Here is a 21464-nt window from a genome sequence, read left to right on the forward strand (position 1 = left end):
AGGGGAATGAAGACTAGATTTTCTGAAAGATTTAACAAGGGTTTCATCCAGTTGATACAAACCAGAATACATTTTTTCTGAAAAGGCATGTTCATTTTAAATCTGGATTTTTGGTATTTGATGTTTCAATCAGGTCGATGAAGTTTGCATCCAACATCATTCCTTCTCCTGAAAGTAGTTACATACCATGATTCCACAGGTTTAAGCAACCCACTGGGACCTCACCCACGTACCTATTAACCATGTGTTAATTTAGTCAGCAAATTGCAATAAGTTCTTTGACATGAAGGTCATTAGAGCAGAGACTTACTCCCACTTAAATAGCAGTTTTAACGTAGTGAAGTGTCTGAAGGCAGTTTAACCCAGGGAGGGATGGTGGGAGGGATAACTAACAGAGCAGAAGTTAGGCAAAGGTTAGAAGAGGTAACCAAAGGCAGTCAGAGGTAGGTTTCAAGGAAGCTTTTGAAGGTAGAGAGTGATGTAGCAAGGTTTAGGAAGCACGGAAGTCCTGATTCAAAAGAGTGAAGTGTGCAAGCTGGGCGAGGGCCAACAAAGTTGCAGGGGTAATTTTAACCAAAGACAAGGAAGGACTTGTAAATGAAGATAATCATTTAGAATTCAGTGAGCTGGGAAATGGGGAATCAATAATAGCAAGGATGGTTGGGAAGACCTAGGTGCGGGATAGGATTTGGACCCTGGTGTTCTGGATGAGTTGGAGTTTGGAAAGACAGCTAGGACATTGTTGGAAAAGTCAAGCCTGGATATGGCAACGATGTTGTTGAGGGTTTTGGTAATAGTGGGATGAGGTACAAATGCAGGCACATAATGTTTTAGAGGTGGATTTAAAAAAAAATTCATTCATAGGATGTGGGCGTCGCTGGCAAAGCCAGCATTTATTGCCCATCCCGAATTGCCTTCGGGAAGGTGGTGGTGAGCTGCCTTCCTGAATCGCTACAATCCGTGTGGTGAGGGTGCTCCCACAGTGCTGTTAGGGAGGGAGTTCCAGGATTTTGACCCAGTGACGATGAAGAAACGGCAATATATTTCTAAGTCAGGATGGTGTGTGACTTGGAGGTGGTGGTGTTCCCACGCACCTGCTGCTCTTGTCCTTCTAGGTGGAAGAGGTCGCGGGTTTGGGAGGTGCTGCCGAAGAAGCCTTGGCGAGTTGCTGCAGTGCATCTTGTAGATGGTACACACTGCAGCCACGGTGCACCGGTGGTGGAGGAGTGAGTGTTTAAGGTGGTGAATGGGGTGCCAATCAAACGGGCTGCTTTGTCCTGGATGGTGTCGAGCTTCTTGAGTGTTGTTGGAGCTGCACTCATCCAGGCAAGTGGAGAGTCTCAGCAACCAACCATGTGGTGCATTTACCCATTGAGTCATTAAGGTGAGACATTCATACACGATCAAATTAACTGGTTACACTGTCCATACTCGAAACAGAAGGAGAATTTGTCCCCTTTGGTCTTGGACCCTATGAAAATGCTGCAGCAGAGAGATACTTGTCAGATTCAAACAAACCGACTGCTTTCTACTTTACATACCTGAGTCGCTACATTCAACAAGGCTAACCTTCCATTCTTCGAAACGGTAAAAGACATGATAGGATGATCCTCTTGCACTCTGTAATAGAACCAAACAACAATCAAGCACAGCACCAACTACTTCAATGCACTGGATTCATTTTAATAACTTTCACAGCACAATGAGTTGATGCAACTTTCAGCAATTATTTGAGTCAGGATTTTTCATCCTCTCCACAAAGCTATACACAAGTAGACAGGAAGGTCTTAAAAAGCAACTCATCCGGAAGACCTCATTAAAAACAGAAAGCAATTACAACCAGTGAGCATCCTTTTATTTTATTCTATTATTTAAGATTTGTTCTTTAGATGTACTCTGGGTGGGGGACTTCAATGTCCATCACCGAGTGTGGCTCGGTAGCACCACTACTGACCGAGTCCTGAAGTCTCAACAACAAAAAAATTGTGTTGCACACAAAATAAATGCTTGGGAGACAAATTACAGAAGAGCATTCTCTTGTTCGTCTATGCTTGCCACCCAGTTGTCACAAAACCAATTAAAAACCATCAGAATACCTCCAAGTCATCCCCAACCATTTCTCCATATGCCATACCTTCCTGAGATGAGAGGGTTGTCCTATGAGGATAAAATGGGCCTAAACTCCAGAGTTTAGAAGAATGAGAGGTGATCTCATTGAAACATAAGATTCTGAGGGCTTGACAGGGTAGATGTTGAGAGGCTGGAGAGTTAAAATTAGGGAGCATAGTCTCAGGATAAGGGGTCGACCATTTAGGACTGAGATGAGAAATTTCTTCACTCAGAGGGTTGTGAATCTTTGGAATTCTCTACCCTAGAGGGCTGTGGATGCTCAGTCATTGAGTACATCCAAGGCTGAGATTGATAGATTTTTGGACTCTAAGGGAATCAAGGGATATGGGGAGTTGTGTTCGAAGATCAGCCATGATCTTCGTGAATGGAGGAGCAGGCTCGAGAGGCCGAATGGCCTACTCCTGCTCCTATTTCTTATGTTTCTAACAAATTCTAGGCTGATTGTCCTCAATTAACCCATGTATTTCTAAAAACTCACCAAAGGTACAAGGACTGAGCTTAAATGGGATGAAAGATCTTTTCTTATATTCGAATGTTGCTGACAGAGAAAGAGCAGAGTAATTCCTAAAACACATAGTAGAAGGGAGCTAGAATGGGAGTCTGAAGTAAGCTGGGTCAATCGTACTCCAATGTGCTGCCCCATGGAGTATAATGCATAGTCCTGCGTGCAGTTCGAAATCTTGACATTACCACCAGGAAGGTACATACATTACAAAAACCTGAAGTAAAGTCAATCAGGTTGGCTGCCAGGGAGGCTTACTGACATTGCCGTGTCCCCAATAGCAATGGATGAAGTCTCAGAGCAGCTTACCTGCCTGCAGTTGCAGATGGAATAGATACAAAGGGTGGGAGACCACTAGGAAAAGTTAAATTGAGCAAGAAAAATTAAAAGTAGCACAGGTAGGTGACACAGCACACTGACACCACAATACATGCAATGAGATATTAATCTCAGCACACCACTGCAAGGAGTACAGGAACTTCGAAGGGAAAAGGTCAGTGCCCAGTAAGCAGCAAACTATATTCACGACCAACACCCCTACCCCACTTTCATGGAATCAGATAGTCCATACAGAGCTTTAATCTCAGTGTAAACAGCTAATCACAATGGCTTACATATTCCTATCGGTCAGATCCTCGAAGTTGTAGCCTCTTATCCGCTGATGTGTGTCCGAGGCAAGAACCGTTTTCCCGTCGTTTAGGCACCATAGGCACTGCACTCTCACACCTTCCCACGAATCGAGCAGATTTCCCTCCAAATCCTAGCCCAGACACAAAGAACACATCTGAACACAGCAATGTCAGTAAGCCTCTCTAGCTTTGTATTGCTCGGACTTAATTCACACATAAGCACTTTCAAATAAGGGTTATGATCAGGAGGGGGGAGCCCTGGCTGAGTTTTCTCCGCTATGCCTCGGTCGCCAACTTCAAACATAGACCCCCAACTTCCAATCTGGCTGATCAGCTAATTGAGCATAAATCAAAGGAATAAGAGTTTGCTCATTTTGAAGTCTTTGAAAATTTCACATTAAATAAATAGAACTGTTTACGTGTTCAAAAATTATTATAAAAATCAACTATGCCAGCATAGAGAGATCAATTTTTAATTAATAACAGACAGGCAACCAAAGTAGATCAATCTGATGCAATCTTTTATCCCACTTTTATTCAGTATCCACAATTACAGGCCTGGAATGAGCACCACTGAAGTCTGCTGTGGAAGTTCAGTGCTGCCCTGGAATCGGATTATATCTGAAGTTAATCTCTCTTCCAGATGTTCAGCTACCCGAGGTGCACTTCATTTTCAGTTTTTGTACCAGATTATTGTGTGTCAAATTTTCAGCATTTCCATCTTTTTTTTAATTAGAGCCTGCATACTTGGCTAGTTCAGGTAAAGGTCAAGAACTGACTATGTTTTGATACAGCCTTTGCAAGAGCCACCCATAGCGAACAATGAGGAAAATAGATCTGTGCTAACAGATTAGGCAAATTAAATGTTGACGTTGAGTATATCACAACACCATCTAGTGCATACAGAATAAATTAAAACTTAGTAGGCAGTTCGACAGATTCTCAATAAAAAGCATCTGAGGAATGGAATTTGTAGACTCAAAAATTAGCTCCTCCATTGGATGTTTGCGTACAAGGGGAGCAACAGGTCTTCAGGGGACTCGAACAGAAGCAGCAGGTTTTTGGGGGATGTGCAGTGAATAAGAATGCAACAGAACAGGCCAAACAGTTTGATCCAATTGAGGTCAGCAGTGAACACTGTAGCATTTGAGTATCTGGATCACTTAAAGTATTCTCTACACAAAGTGTTCCTGATTAACTAGAAACCTGGTGCCTTGCAGAGCGTTGTCTGGGCCTGCTACAAAAAGGCCTCAGCTGGTTCATATTAAGAGTTCAGCAAATATATACGCCAGCACGGTGGCATAGTGGTTAGCACTGTTGCCTCACTTCGCCAGGGACCCGGGTTCGAATCCGGCCTCGGGTGACTGTGTGGAGTTTGCACATTCTCCCCGTGTCTGCGTGGGTTTTCTCCGGGTGCTCCGGTTTCCTCCCACAGTCCAAAGATGTGCGGGTTAGGTTGATTGGCTATGATAAAAATTGACCCTTAGTGTTAGGGGATTAAATACGTGGGGTTATGGGGATAGGGTGGGATATGTGTAGGGGTTACGGGGATCGGGTGGGATGTGTGTCGGTGCAGGCTCGATGGGCCGAAATGGCCTCTATCTGTACTGTGAGGTTTCTGTGATTTCTGTGAACACACCCATCCAGCTAATAAGCTGAAGACAAAGTCCTCACATTTCAGTATTTGATACTGCAGCAACAGCAGGCTTCTGCAGAGATGACTGAAGCAAGTGTGTTGGAGCTGGAAATGTTTACATACGGGACATTCAGGACCAACAACCTGGGACTTAAAATATATTAGAGAAAGACTTGCATGTTTAAGACTCAGGGGTAAAAGCAGGTTAATTTTCATTAGCAGGGTGTGTGAAGTGCCATGCTCTGCTTCTTCCCAGCCACTTGAGTGTCACACGGTACAGTAACCAGCTGGTCTCAAAGGCATGTGCTCCACTCACTGACAGGCACCGATAGGGATCTGACTCAAACACTGCTGTAATGGATAATAGCTTCGTCATTATATTCATCAGAATTTTTTTTTAAAACACCAGCGAGTCCACTCATAAATCAACAAAAATAGAAGTAACAGTGGATTGACACGCTGGCTCCCTGAAGGACACACAATAGCCATCCAATTACACTAGGTGACCGTTTAACTCTTGATAAGCAAACTTCAAGGGGTAACTGTACCTCCTGTTGTAAGCCACTGAGTGTGTTATACAGAACAACCAGTCAGTGTTGGTGTTCATCCTCCGTGCAAGCAGTAGACCTAATCTCACGTGCCTGCCGTGCTTCCATATCCCTTTATCGCCTTTCCTTCAACCACCTATATAACCTATTCTTAAAAAAAAGTTGACATGGCCTCTGCTTGATATTACAAATTCTGGTTGTGCATTCATGTCTCAACCCTGTGTGCAAAAAGAGTTTCTCCAGCTCTGTCTAAATTACTTACATTTAATCTTGTGTATACATTCCCTTGTTCAAGATTCCTCAACCACTGGAAACAGTCTATTTCTATCTACTCTGTAAGATAAGAACATAAGAAATAGGAGCAGGAGTCGGCCATTCGAGCCTGCTCCGCCATTCAATGAGATCACGGCTGACCTTCTGCCTCAACTCCATTCACCGGCCCTATCGCCATATCCCTTGATGCCCTTACTAGTCAGAAATCTATCGACTTCTGTTTTGAATATACCCAATGACTGAGCCTCCACAGCCCTCTGGGGTAGAGAATTCCAAAGATTCACCACCCTCTGTGTGAAGAAATTTCTTCTCATCTCAGTCCTGAATGGCCTACCCTTTATCCTGAGGCTGTGGCCCCTGGTTCTAGACTCCCCAGCCAAAGGAAACATTCTCCCAGCATCCACCCTATCAAGCCCTGTAATAATTTTGTATGCTTCAATGAGATCCCCTCTCATTCTTCTGAATTCAAGAGAATACAGGCCTAGTTTATTCAATCTCTTCTCATATGACAATCCCACCATCTCAGGAATCAATCTCGTGAACCTTTGTTGCACTCCCTCTATGGCAAGTATATCCTTCCTTAGGTAAGGAGACCAAAATTGTGCACAGTACTCCAGGTGTGGTCTCACCAAGGCCCTATATAATTGGAGTAAGACTTCTTTACTCCTTCACTCAAATTCTCTTGTAATGAAGGCCAGCATACCATTTGCCTTCCTAATGACTTGCTGCACCTGCACATTCACTTTCAGTGACTCATGTGCAAGGACACCCAGGTCCCTTTGAGCATCTGCATTCCCCAATCTTTCACCATTTAGGAAATACTCTGCCTTTCTGTTTTTTCTACCAAAGTGGATAACTTCACATTTATCCACATTATATTCTATCTGCCATGTTCTCGCCCACTCAGAGCCTGTCGAGATCCTCTTGAAGTCTCTTCACATCCTCTTCACAACTGACACTGCCACCTAGCTTTGTGTCATCAGCAAATTTGGAAATGTTACATTTAGTCCCCTCATCCAAATCATTGATATAGATTGTGAATAGCTGGGGCCCAAGCACCAATCCTTGCGGTACCCCACTAGTCATAGCCTGCCATCCTGAAAAAGACCCGTTTATCCCTACTCTTTGTTTTCTGTCTGTTAACTAAACTTCTGTCTGTCCCATCCCTTCATAAATTTAAACATCTCTATGAAATCACCCTGTAATCTCCTCTAAGGGAGCATATCTATAAAACCAGCCAGTGACTTTATGGGTAATGTAGGTTATTGTTTGGGTCCAGCAACTCAGAGGTCACGAGGTCAAATCACACCAGTAAAATTGGGAATTGAATCTAATAAATCTGGTAATTTGTGGATGGCACCAAAGAAAGTAACTATCTTGTTCACTAAACACCTACGAAGGGAACCTGCCACTTCTCCCTGGTCAAACCTACACGTATCTCCAGTCCCACACTACTTGGTTGACTCAATGTCCTCCGAAATGGCTTAGCATGCCATACAGTTATAAAAACATACCAGAAATTTCAACATCGACCTCTCAAGGGAGTTAGGGATGGGCAACAAATGTGGCTTTTCCCACATCCCAAGAACAAATTAAAACACTCTGGTAAGCCAGGGAAACGCAGAGCACTGGCTCTTTTCAACAACCTGCATTTATATAGCACCCTGAACATATAAAAAGTCCCAAAGTGCTTCAAAGGCGCAATCAAAAGATGACGCTGAGCCAACGGAGGAGGTATTGGGGGGGGGCGTCAAAGAGGTAGTTTTAAGAATAGTCTTAAAGGAAGATAGAGGGGTGCAGAGGCGGAGGGATTTAGGGCGGGAATTCCAGAGCTAAGGTCTAGGCAGCTGAATGTGTGGCAAAGCAAGAGGGATAACGCACAGATATCAGAGTCAGAGAAATGGGGAGGGGAAATGGCTGGAGGAGGTTACAGAATTAGGGAGAGGCAAGGCCATGAAAAGATTTAAACACAAGGACAATAATTTTAAATTTGAGGCTTTGAGGGGGTCAGGAGCCAATATAGGTCAGTGAGGATAGGGGTGATTGATGAGCAAGATTTGTTGCAGGACTGATGTTTACAGAGGGTGCAGGATGGGAGGCTGGCCAGGAGAGCATTAGCACATGAGTCTGAAGGTGTCAATGGCGTGGGCGAGGCTCCAGCAGCAGATAAGCTCGGGCAGGGGCAGAGATGGGCAATGTTACGGAAGTGAAAGCGGGGAGTCTTTGTGACAGAGAGATTATGGGATCAGAAGCTCATCTTAGAGCTGAGGCTGAGACAGTGTCTGTGGAAGTGGATGGAATTGGTGACAAGGACATGGAGTACATGGTAGCAGCCAACAATGATGGCTTTGGTCTTCCCACTGTTTTAACTGGAGGAAATTGCAGTTCATCCAGTTTTGAATGTGAAACAAAAGCAGTCCAACAGAGGCGGAGGAGAGATTGATAGAGGTGGTGGAAAGATACAGCTGGTCATCAGTGTACCTGTGTAAGCTGAATTCGTGTCTGTGGATGATGTTGCCAAGGGGCAGCATGTAGATGAGGAAAAGGAGGGGGGCAAGGATAGCTCTTTGGGGGGACTCCAGAGGTAAAGGTGCATGGGCTGGAAGAGAAGCCATTGCTGGAGATGCTCTGACTACAATAAATCAGATAGGCAAGTGTGGACAGACCCACCTAACTGGACAATGGTGGGCAGGCATTGGAGGAAGATGGTGTGGTCAAAGGCCGCAGAGTGGCCGAGGAGGGATAGCCCACCATGGTCACAGTCCCAGAAAAAGTTGTTTGTGACTGGTTCGTGCCAGTTTGGTGTTTTGGCAGGGGTCAGGTTCAGGGCTAGGACAAGAGGGAGGTTTGACTTGGTGAGCAAGTGTGGTGGGGGGCGGGATCATCTTAATCTTGGTGCCAAAGAAGTTCACAAGATCCTTGTACCTGTTAGGTGAGGGTGGAGGGGGCAGAGGTTTAAGGAGACAGTTTGTAGTGGAGTAAAGAAGCCAGGAGTTATCTTTGCTCTTGGATGATCTTGGAGTAGTGGACACACAGACAAACTTTATACAATACTCCAAAATATGGGAATGCAGTAAATGTTTTAAATACAAAATGAACCTGTTTTGTAGAAGTATGTCACAGTTGACTCGTCCATAATCATTTTTATAAATGCAAATTTTGATAAACAAAAGATGAGCATACAGATAAAAATCAAATGGAAATGGAACAACTTACACACTGATAAAATTGTCCCCGCTGTCCACCGGTCACAAAGCGCTTTCCGTCTGGGTTCCAGGCCACGCTGGTTAGACTATCCTCATGAGACTGGCTCATCTTGGTTCTTAGCTCCCCTGTCTGGAGAGGGGAAAAATTTAACCCATCGACTGCAATGTGTTCTGGCATCAAAAGTAACACACAATAATCCACAGTTAACATTTTCTTCAATTCTGAGGGACAATTTCAGTGTCACACACTTGCAGAGCCAGACCTTTTACAGAGGATCTGGCCAGTGTTGCCATAAGGCTTATTTAGTGCAACAGTACAGGAAGAAAACTTTCATCATGTGCAATATTCTTGTGTGAAGCTCAATTACCTCAACCTTCTCCCTTCACCTGTTATCGGCAGGATTTCACTCTCGTGTTATATGGCTCAAAATGCCCCAGATACAACCCAAACTTGGAAGAACGAAATCTAATTTTAGTGGGTATTTTCAAAATTGAAATGCACTTATGAAAATTTCACAAGCTTTACTGAAATCCTCATTACAACACTGATTGTCTTCTCACTTAAGGGGCTAGCTAGTTTCAAATACATGTAAATGCTGCTGATTTTTTATCCCCTTTTCCACATTCTCCTCTCTGGAATTTTCAAGTAATACGCTATCTACACCCGATTTGCTCCCAGGCCATTCCTAACCAGCCACTGAAAAGGCTGGAGACTACTGTCCTTTCTCAATACACTGAGCGGAGATCAAGAACTTAATGAAGCGGGTTGTAAATCTGTCTCACTGCTCTGCACACTGAAGCAACAATCTGCACCAGCATGCCAAATAATGTATTCAAAGAGGTGCCAACGGACCAGAATACCAGGACTGTTTTGCACTAATTTCCTAATGGAGGCCAGACAGTTTTTGCAAGAAGTTATTTTTAAAAAGGTCAGCCAGCCCAATCCCCTGCACCTGTCCTGGTTATGAAGCAGCACTTGCAGATGCCCGCAACATCAGGTATGGTGCCGGCATATGAATAGAGAAAACATATCAAAAAATAAAATGAATAAATGGTGAGAATACTCTGACTTTGGGTGGGGGGTTAAAAGAAAGGTAAAGAACTTGCTTGTGAGTTGTTGAGCCCACGTGGCTTCATTAACCTAAGGTACGACAGCAATTTGTCTCAATTAAACCAGTGCTAGCCAATAGATTAGCCACTAGCCACATGTGGCTAATTGGGAATCCAGATATGGCTAATTGCATTTTTGATTAGTAAATAAAGAATTAATGATAGACACAGTCATTGGACTTTTGGGCTCAATATTCATATACGCATGCTATATGCAGGTGTACTTTAACATATTTGTGCATTTGTTCGTAAAATGGTAAGACAAAAGTTGTGTGCTTTACTTCCTTGGTTACTGCTTAATGGTTATCTGCTAAAGCGGTGTGTAACACAGGTGAAAACGCTGGCCTTCAGCACCACAGAAACACCAGCAACATTGTATGGAGAGAGGTGAATTCTGGTCAGCTCGACCAATCCAAATAACCACTCTAGGCCAGCAGAAGAAAGCACGATCAACCAATAATGAGCAGTTCAAACTGGGCAGGCAGCATCGAATCATGTTCTTGATGGAGAACAGGGGTGGGTCTGACATACATATTGAGAGAGTCAACATTCTTAGCAATCCCTTTGAAGTCAAAATACTGCTCACAACTGCTGGTCAAAAACCTAGAAGCTGCACCAAGATGTGCTGTGCCTGATACATTCATGCCAGAATTCCAAAATTTGGTGAGAAAGACTGCAAAGTTTCACACTGAATGGTCGATGTTTGTACGTAAATATACATACAAATGAAGTACATTTACCTGTATTGTGTGCAAGGTGTTTTCCACTAAAATTAGTGGCTATGGCTAAAGTGGTGTTGCCATAGCCACACCTGTGGCTAGTCAGTGATTTCTATTCGACAACCATTGAATTAAACCATGTATTTACCAAACAATAATTATGATGTCATCAATATCAGTATTTAAACAAATGTTAGAAGCAAATTAAAACTGGTTAGATCATCTTTTGTTCTTGTTTAATGAGCTGTACCATTGGCGACTGAGTGCCCCAGGCTTGCATTCAAATTAAAACAGGAGTTACAGAACAGCAGTGCCAAGCTCCATATGACTTCTCTATTGACATATGCTGCAGAGGATATCAGCACAAATTCTACGTCAATGGCTAACAGATGACGTCAGGAACTTGCAGTCATGTTAGCCTTGTAAAGTAACGCCAATGAGCTTGCACAGCAGCCATTTTGAGCACAACAGTCTGGGCAAGGCACTAAATAAAGACAGTGAAAACTTAGAGATTTAGCAAACTTATTAGCGCCTCTGATTCCCGATCATCCGTTCTGCAACTTTTTTTTAAATTTTTTTAAAAAGGCAGAATCCAGTGCAACAGAAATACCATCTGTGCTAATAATATTGATGTCTACTACATTCTCATCAGTGATGCTTACCTGCACATTCCAGAGCCATAATTCAGAGCAGTCATCAGGACCACAGGCTAGAAGGTAATTATCATCTGGACTCCAAGCCAGGTATGATACTCCGTATGCATGACCCTCTAAAGTTTTAAGCAATCTAAGCTGGTGAGTGTCCTAATAGAGAAAAAGGAAATTAATAAAGCCCATTAGTAAAGCATGCCCACATTTTTAGTACACTTGGGCATTAGAATAATGCTGCACAACACACATAGGGTCCGAAGTCCATGACTTTTAGACTCAACTCCAGTTTCCCTTCTATAAAACAGCTCCATTGCTCAAATATTCAATGGCTACAGACTCCAAACTACACCCAGCTTCAGTGTAATGCTACTGCACAAGGTTTTGTCAGTGTGTGTCAGCCCTGGCTCAGTTGGCACCACTCTCGCCACCGAGACAGAAGGCTGTGGGTTAAATTCCCACTCCAGAGACTTGAGCACAAAAATCTAGGCTGACACACCAGTGCAGTGCTGAGGGAGTACTGCAGTGTCAGAGGTGCCATCTTTCGGATGAGATGTTAAACTGAGGCCTCGTTTGCCCTCTGAAGTGGACGTAAAAGATCCCATGTCACTATTCAAAGAAGAGCAGGGGAGTTATCCCCGGAGTCCTGGCCAAAATTTATCCCTCAACCAACGTCACTAAACAAACAGATTATTTGGTCATTATCACCTTGCTGTTTGTGGGAGCTTGCTGTGCAGATTGGTTGCCAAGTTTCCTACATTACAACAGTGACTGCACTTCAAAAAGTACTTCATTGGCTGTAAAGTGCTTTGGGTGCCCTGAGGTCGTGAAAGGCGCTATATAAATGCAAGTTCTTTTTTTCTTTGTTGCTGGTTTTGATGGAGAAACATGAGTCGAATGTTGTACCAGCATTCAACACTGGGGAATTCTATGTTCTAATCCTATTGTATTTTTATTATTTTTGTGGCATCACGATGAGGTACATTAATACTGGGAAATTGGAACACTTTCCATTTTGGACACCCAGCATTATCATTGAGTATTCCCACATCAGGTTATATGCAGAGTAAAAGACATCCTTGCATTTTCTCCAAAAAGTCCTCATATTAAATCAGTCAATTACTTTCCCGATTTCCTACAATGGCCATTCTGTTCCCCGAGAATAAAAGAAACTAGCTGTGATTTCTGCTGGAAACTGTTTGCGTGGAGTTCAGGTGAGAATAGGAATGTAGTGGCAGGGGACAGTAATGTCATAGAATGGTTACAGCACGGAAGTCATTCGGCCTGTTGAGCCCGTGCCGGCTCTCTGCAAGAGCACTTCAGCTAGTCCCACTCCCCCGCTCTTTCCCCGTAGCCCTACAAATTTCTTCCCTTCAAATACTGATCCAACTCCCTTTTGAAAGCCGTGATTGAATCTGCCTCCACCACCCTTTCAGACAGTGCACTCCAGATCCTAACCAGTCGCTGAGTAAAAAGGCTTTTCCTCGTGTCGCCTTTGGTTCTTCTGCCAATCACCTTCAACCTGTGTCCTCTGGTTCTCGACCCTCTGCCACTGGGAACAGTTTCTCTCGATCTACTCTGTCTAGACCCCTCATAATTTTGAACAGCTCTATCAAATCTCCTCTCAATCTTCTCTGCTCCAAGGAGAACAACCCCAGCTTCTCCAGTCTATCATCGTAACTGAAGTTCCTCATTCCTGGAATCATTCTCGTAAATCTTTTCTGCACCCTCTCTAAGGTCTTCACATCCTTCCTAAAGTGCGGTGCCCAGAATTGGATACAATACTCTAGTTGAGGCCGAACCAGTGTTTTATACAGGTTCATCATAATTTCCACACTCTTGTACTCTATACCTCTATTTATGAAGCCCAGGATCCTGTACGCCTTTTCATCAACTGCTTTCTCAACCTGCCCTGCCACCTGTAACGATTTGTGCACACATACCCAGAGGTGTCTCTGTTCGTGTACCCCATTCAGGATTGTACCCTTTAGTTTATATGACCTCTCCTCATTCTTTCTACCAAAATGTATCACTTCACACTTTTCTGCGTTAAATTTCATCTACCACGTGTCTGCCCATTTCACCAGCCTGTTTATGTCTTCCTGAAATCTATCACTCTCCTCCTCACTGTTCACTATACTTCCAAGTTTTGAAATCCACGTCCAAGTCATTAATATATATCAAGAAAAACAGTGGTCCTGGAAGCCACCCCTGGGGAACACCACTGTATACTTTCCTCCAGTCTGAAAAACAACTGTTCACCACTACTCTCTGTTTCATCACTTAGCCATGTCCGTATCCATGCTGCCACTGTCTCTTTTATTCCATGGGCTTCAACTTTGCTGGCAAGCCTATTATGTGGCATTTTGTCAAATGCCTTTTGGAAATCCATGTACACTACGTCAACCGCATTACCCTCATCAACCCTCCCTGTTACCTCATCAAAGAACTCAATCAAGTTGGTTAAACATGATTTGCCTTTAACAAATCCGTGCTGGCTTTCCTTAATTAATCCACACCTATCCAAGTGACTGTTAATTTTGCCCCCGATTACTGTTTCTAAAAGCTTCCACACTGCCGAGGTCAAACTGACTGGCCTGTAGTTGCTGGGTTTATCGTTGCACCCTTTTTTGAACAATGGTGTAACATTCGCAATTCTCCAGTCTTCTGGCACCAGCCCCGTATCTAAGGAGGATTGGAATATTATGGACAGTACCTCCGCGATTTCCTCCCTCAATTCCCTCCGCATCCTAGGATACACCCCATCCGCTTCTGGTGATTTCCCTTTCTAATACATCCTCTTTATCAATTTTTATCATATCAAGTATCTGCACTACCTCCTCCTTCACTATGTCTATGGCAGCATCCTCTTCCTTGGTGAAAACAAATGCTGCCATAGACACAGTGAAGGAGGAGGTAGTGGAGATGCTTGATAGGATAAAAATTGAAACTGTTCTCTGCAGCCGCAATCGGGAATTCCGAAGGCCGTGTTGCCTGTCTGGTGCCAAGGTTAAGGATATCTCCTCGCAGCTGGAGAAGATTTGGAGTGGGAGGGGGAGGTTCCGGTTGTTGTGGTCCATGTAGGAACCAATGACATAGGTAGAACTAGGAATGAATTCTGCGGAGTTTGATGAGCGAAGGTCCAAATTAAAATGCAGAACCTCAAAAAGGTAATAATCTCTGGATTACTACCTGAGCCATGCGCAAATTGGCATAGGGACAAGCAGATCAGAGAGTTAAATGCGTGGCTCAAAGACTGGCGTGGGAAGGCGTTTCAATTCATGGGGCACTGGCACCAGTACTGGGGAAAAAGGGAGCTGTTCCGTTGGGACGGTCTCTATTTAAACTGGGCTGGAACCAGCGTCCTGGCTATAGATAGGGCTTTAAACTAAAGGGGGGAGAGGTGGGGTCAGGTGAGGGGAAATTCAGAAATCTAGAGAGAAAAGTCAAGGCAATGGAGCAATGTAGTGATTGGGGTAAAGATAAGCAGCGTGTGACAGGAAGGCACCAGTACTGGGGAAAGAGGGAGCTGTACAGGGATTCAGGAGGTAGTGTTGAAGGAGCCGCAGCCCTTGCTCTTGTCAAGCAGGATCGAGGTTCTTACTCCCTGTGAGGGCGGGAGCGGGGACTGTAGGGAGGACGAACAACCTGGCCACAGCACCGTGGTACAGGGGGCCATTCAAGTGGAGGGAGTAAAAAGAAATGTTGTAGTGGTAGGGGATAGTATCATTAGGGGGATAGATAGGGTTCTCTGCAGTCAAGAGCTGGAGTCCCGAAGGCTGTGTTGCCTGCCCGGTGCCAGGGTTAAGGACATCTCTTCTGGGCTGGAAAGAGACTTGGAGTGGGAGGGGGAGGATCCAGTTGTTGTGGTCCATGTTGGTACAAACGACGTAGATAGGACAAGAAGGTTCTGTTAAAGGAGTATGAGCAGCTAGGGGTCAAATTAAAAAACAGAACCTCAAGGGTAATAATCTCTGGGTTATTACCTGAGCCACGAGCGAATGTGGCTAGGATAAATAAAATTAAAGAGTTAAATGCGTGGCTCAAGACTGGTGTGGGAGAAATGGGTTTTGCTTCTTGGGACACTGGCACCAGTACTGGGGCAGGAGGGAGCTGTTCCGTTGGGACGGACTCCACTTGGCCAGTGCTGGGACTCGAGTCCTGGCGAATCGTAAAACTAGGGCTGTAGAGAGGGCTTTAAACTAATTAGTGGGGGGGAGGTTTCTAGAGAGCAAATAATAGAAATTACAACGGAGAAGGTCATAGACTTAGGTAGCAGTGGGGGAATTAAAAAACAGAACGTGTCAGGAAGGGACAGAAGGTATGGAGTAAAAGGTAAAGTAGTAAAAGGGGAAAAAACAGGAACTAAGTGTCACAAAACATATTTGAAAGTTCTTTATCTGAATGCACGTAGCATTCGTAACAAAATGAATGAGTTAACGGCACAAATAACTACATATGGGTATGATCTTGTGGCCATTACAGAAACATGGCTGCAGGGTGACCATGACTGGGAATTAAACATACCAGGGTATTTAACAATCAGGAAGGACAGGCAGGAAGGAAGGGGAGGTGGGGTGGCTATGTTAATAAAGGAAGGAATCACTGTAATACAGAGAAATGATGTTGGGTCAAAAGAGCAGGATAGTGAAACAGTTTGGGTGGACAGTTGCAACTCTGTTGGACGGAGTATTAATCAGGAAATAGTTGAGGCTTGTAATAAGGGAACAGCTATAATTATGGGGGATTTTAACTATCATATTAACTGGACAAATCAAATTGGGCAGAGCAGCCTTGAGGATGAGTTCATTGAGTGTATTAGGGATGGGTTTCTTGAGCAGTATGTAACTGAACCGACCAGGGGGCAAGCAACCTTAGATCTGGTCCTGTGTAATGAGACAGGATTAATTAAAAATGTCCTAGTAAAGGATCCCCTTGGAATGAGTGACCATAACATGGTTGAATTCCATATTCAATTAGAGGGTGAGAAGGTTGGATCTCAAACAAGCGTGCTGAGCTTGAATAAAGGAGACTATGAAGGTATGAGAGCGGAATTGATTAGAGTGGACTGGGAAAATAGATTAAAGGATAAGACGGTACATGATCAGTGGTGTACATTTAAGGAGCTATTTTACAACTTCCAAAAAAAATATATTCCACGGAGGAAAAAAGGGTGTAAAAGAAAAGAGAGCCATCCGTGGCTAAGTAAAGTAATTAAGGATAGTATCCGACTAAAAACAAGGGCATATAAGGTAGCCAAATCTAGTGGGAGGATAGAAGATTGGGAAGTCTTTAAAAGACAGCAAAAATTAACTAAAAGATTGATTAAGAAAGGGAAGATAGATTATGAAAGTAAATTAGCAAAAAATATAAAAACAGATAGCAAAAGTTTCTATAGTTATATAAAAAGAAACAGCGTGGCTAAAGTAAATGTTGGTCCCTTAGAGGATGAGACCAGGAAATTAATGGTGGGAAACATGGAGATGGCTAAAATGCTGAACAAATATTTTGTATCAGTCTTTACGGTAGAGGACACTAAGAATATCACAACACTGGACAAACAGGGGGCTCTAGGGGGGGGAGGAGCTAAATACGATTAAAATCACTAAGGAAGTGGTACTCGGTAAAATAATGGGACTCAAGGCGGATAAATCCCCTGGACCTGATGGCTTGCATCCTAGGGTCTTGAGGGAAGTGGCGGTAGGGATTGTGGATGCATTGGTAATAATTTTCCAAAACTCCCTGGACTCAGCAAAGGTCCCGGCAGATTGGAAAACTGCTAATGTAACACCCTTATTTAAAAAGGGTAGTAGGCAGAAGGCTGGAAACTATAGACCTGTTAGCCTAACATCTGTGGTTGGTAAAATGTTAGAGTCCATTATTAAGGAGACAGTAGCGGGACATTTGGATAAACATAATTTAATAGGACAAACTCAGCATGGTTTCATGAAGGGGAAGTCATGTTTGACAAATTTGCTTGAGTTCTTTGAGGAAGTAACATACAGGGTGGATAAAGGGGAACCAGTGGACGTAGTGTATTCAGACTTCCAAAAGGCATTTGACAAGGTGCCACACAAAAGATTATTGCTCAAGATAAAAAATCACGTGTTTGGGGGTAATATTCTGGCGTGGGTGGAGGATTGGCTCTCTAACAGAAAGCAGAGAATTGGGATAAATGGTTTGTTCTCAGACTGGCAATTAGTAACTAGTGGTGTTCCGCAGGGGTCAGTGCTGGGTCCTCAACTCTTTACAATCTATATTAACGATTTGGAGGAGGGGACCGAGTGTAACATATCAAAGTTTGCAGATGATACAAAGATGGGAGGGAAAGCAGTGAGTGAGGAGAACATAAAAAACCTGCAAAGGGACATAGACAGGCTAAGTAAGTGGGCAGAGATTTGGCAGATGGAATACAATACTGGAAAGCGTGAGGTTATGCACTTTGGCAGGAAAAATCATAGAGCAAGTTATTATCTTAATGGCAAGAAACTGGAAAGTACTGTAGTACAAAGGGATCTGGGGGTCCTGGTGCACGAAACTCAAAAAGTTAGTATGCAGGTGCAGCAGGTGATCAAGAAGGCCAATGGAATGTTGGCTTTTATTGCTAGGGGGATAGAATATAAAAACAGGCAGGTATTGCTGCAGTTGTACAAGGTATTGGTGAGACCGCACCGGGAATACTGCATACAGTTTTGGTGTCCATACTTAAGAAGACATACTTGCTCTCAAGTCAGTACAAAGAAGGTTCACTCGGTTAATCCCGGGGATGAGGGGGTGGTCATATGAGGAGAGATTGAGTAGATTGGGACTCTACTCATTGGAGTTCAGAAGAATGAGAGGCGATCTTATTGAAACATATAAGATTGTGAAGGGTCTTGATCGGGTGGATGCTCCCAATGATGGGTGAAACTAGAACTAGGGGGCATAATCTTAAAATAAGGGGCTGCTCTTTCAAAACTGAGATGAGGAGAAACTTCTTCACTGAGGGTGGTAGGTTTGTGGAATTTGCTGCCCCAGAAAGCTGTGGAAGCTACATCATTAAATAAATTTAAAACAGAAATAGATAGTTTCCTAGAAGTAAAGGGAATTAAGGGTTATGGGGAGTGGGCAGGAAATTGGACATGAGTCTAGGTTCGGAATGGTCATGGCCCTGTGGGTAGTGGAGCGGGCCCAGGGGCCGTGTAGCCTGGTTCTGCTCCTACTTCTTGTGTTCTAATTCTGTGTTAGATTTCAGGAGATGGTTTTATTGCTGTTCCTGGCTGGGGTGGAGATCGCCTTTACAGAAGGTAAGTACTGTAGAAAATATAGGGACAGAGTGATCTCCTGGACAAGTTTCGATCGCCTAGATGGGTCGGAGAGGAATTTCCCAGATTTTTTCTCCCAAATTGGCCATTGGGTTTTTTGCCTCTCCCGGGAGATCACATGGGTTCGGGTGGGATGGAGAGTGATAGAAGATTTGAGGTTAGGATCAGATCAGCTATGATTTTATTGAATGGTGGAGCAGGCTCGAGGGGCCGATTGGCCTACTCCTGCTCCTATTTCTTATGTTCTTATCTTATGTTCCGTTGGGACGGTCTGTATTTAAACTGGGCTGAGACCAGTGTCCTGGCTGTAGAGGGGGGAGGTGAGGGGAAATTCAGAAATCTAAAAAGAGAAAAGTTAAGGCAATGGAGCAATTGGGGTAAAGATAAGCAGTGTGTGGCAGGAAGGGACAGAGAGTTTAAAGGTAATCGTGCATCAGCAAATAAGATGAAAGATGGGAATAATGGTAAAAAGGTTAAAACTAAAGGCTCTTTACCTGAATGCACGAAGCATTCTAACAAGGTAGACAAGTTAGTGGCACAGATAGTGATAAATGGGTATGATGTAATAGCCATCAAAGACATGGCTGCAAGGTGACCAGGGTTGGGAACTAAATATTCCAGGGTACTTGACTTATCGAAAAGACAGGCAGACTGGAACGGGGGGTGGGGGGTGGGGGTGTGTAGTCCTGATAATTAATGATGACATAAGGACAGTAGTGAGAAAGGATCTTGGTTCAGAAGATCAGGAAGTAGAATCAGTATGGGTGGAGATCAGAAATAACAAAGGGCAGAAAACAGTGGTGGGAGTCGTTTATAGGCCCAACAGTAGCTATACCATTGTAGAGTATTAATCAAGAAATAATAGTTGCTTGTAATAAAGGTAATACAGTAATCGTGGGGGACTTTAATCTGCATATAGATTGGGCAAATCAAATTGGCAGGGGTAATCTGGAGGACGAGTTCATGGAATGTATTCGAGACAGTTACCTAGTACAATGCGTCATGGAACCAACCAGGAAACAGGCCATTTTAGACCTTGTTTTGTGTAATGAGACAGGGTTAATTAGTAATCTTATAGTAAAGGATCCTCTAGGAAAGAGTGATCATAATATGATAAGAATGTCACTTTCAAACTCGATGTGGAATTCTAAGTCCGACACTGCAGTCTTAAACTTAAACAAAGCCAAATTACGTAGGTATGAGGGGTGAGTTGGCTAAGGTAGATTGGGAAATTAGATTAAAGGTATGACAGTAGATAAGCAGTGGCATTCATTTAAAGAAATATTCCAAAATTCTCAATGAACATACATTCCATTGAGAAATAAAAGCTCCATGGGAAAAGTGAGCCATCCGTGGCTAACTAAAGAAGTTAAGGATAGTATTAGATTAAAAGAAGAGGCTTATAATATTGCAAAGAATAGCAGTAAGCCTGAGGATTGGGAGAGCTTTAGAAACATAGAAGATAGGAGCAGGAGTAGACCATTCAGCCCCTCGAGCCTGTTCTGCCATTTAATGAGATCATGGCTGATCATCCAAATTCAGTACCCTGTCCCTGCTTTCTCCCCATATCTCTTTAGCCTTAAGAAATATATCGAACTCCTTCTTGAATATATTTAATGAATTGGCCTCAATTGCCTTGTGTGGTAGAGAATTCCACAGGTTCACCACTCTCTGGGTGAAGAAATTCCTCATCTCAGTCCTTACCCCTTATCCTTAGACTGTGACCCCTGGTTCTGGACTCCCCCACCATCGGGAACATCCTTCCTGCATCTAGTCTGTCTAGCCGTTAGAATTTTATAAGTTTCAATGAGATCCCCTCTCATTCTTCTAAACTCTAGCGAATATAAGCCTAATCGACCCAATCTCTCCTCATACGTCATTCCTGCCATCCCAGGTATCAGTCTGGTGAATCTTAGCTGCACTCTCTCCATGGCAAGAACATCCTTCCTCAGATAAGGTGACCAAAACTGCACACAATGCTCAAGGTGTGGTCTCACCAAGGCCCTGTACAACTGCAGCAAGACATCCTTGCTCCTGTACTCGAATGCTCTCACTATGAAGGCCAACATACCATTTGCCTACCAGCAAAGGATGACCAAAAAATTGATAAAAAGGGACAAATAGAATGAGAGTAAATTAGCAAGAAATATAAAAACAGATTGTAAGAGCTTCTACAATAGTAGTAAAAGTAAGCGTTGGTCACATAGAGGCTGAGATAGGAGAAATTATATTGGGGAATAAGGAAATGGCAGAGACTTTAAACAAATATTTTGTATCTGTCTTCACAGTAGAAGACACAAAAAGTATACCAAAAATAGTGGGGAACCAAGGGGCTAACGAGAGTAAGAAACTTAAAGTAATTAGTATCAGTAGAGAAAAAGTACTTGAGAAACTAATGGGACTAAAAGCGGACAAATCTCCTGGACCTGATGGACTACATCAAAAACTTCTTTATGGGTTCGAAGAGGTGGCTGCAGAGATGGTGAATGCATTGGTTGTGATCTTCCAAAATTCTCTAGATTCAGGAAAGGTCCCAGCATATTGGAAGGTAGCAAATGTAACCTTGCTATTCAAGAAAGGAGGGAGAGAGAAAACCGTGAACTATAGGTCAGTTAGCCTGACATAAGTTGTCTGGAAAATGCTGGAATCCATTATTAAGGAAGTGGTAACAGGGTACTTAGAAAATCATAGTATGATTAGGCAGAATCGACATGGTTTTATGAAAGGGGAATCGTGTTTGACCTATTTATTAGAGTTTTT

The 21464-nt window shown here is 43.4% G+C and overlaps 1 protein-coding gene across 7 annotated transcripts in view; it reads right to left on the bottom strand.

The window, feature by feature from the left end:
* The window catches only part of wdr26a (WD repeat domain 26a), a 122500-nt gene that overhangs the window by 25769 nt on the left and 75267 nt on the right, over positions 1 to 21464 (bottom strand). For all 7 annotated transcript variants that reach the window (XM_085998102.1, XM_085998098.1, XM_085998097.1 and 4 more), the window contains 4 exons: positions 11416 to 11556; positions 8935 to 9054; positions 3247 to 3392; positions 1542 to 1620 (listed from right to left, as the gene is read on the bottom strand). In XM_085998102.1, the coding sequence (XP_085854228.1) occupies positions 1542 to 1620; positions 3247 to 3392; positions 8935 to 9054; positions 11416 to 11556 (486 nt within the window). The remainder of the gene's footprint in view (positions 1 to 1541; positions 1621 to 3246; positions 3393 to 8934; positions 9055 to 11415; positions 11557 to 21464) is intronic.

Source organism: Somniosus microcephalus, chromosome 9, assembly GCF_052327205.1.
Source record: "Somniosus microcephalus isolate GS21.2 chromosome 9, FLI_Smic_1.0, whole genome shotgun sequence".
NCBI classification, from domain to species: domain Eukaryota; kingdom Metazoa; phylum Chordata; class Chondrichthyes; order Squaliformes; family Somniosidae; genus Somniosus; species Somniosus microcephalus.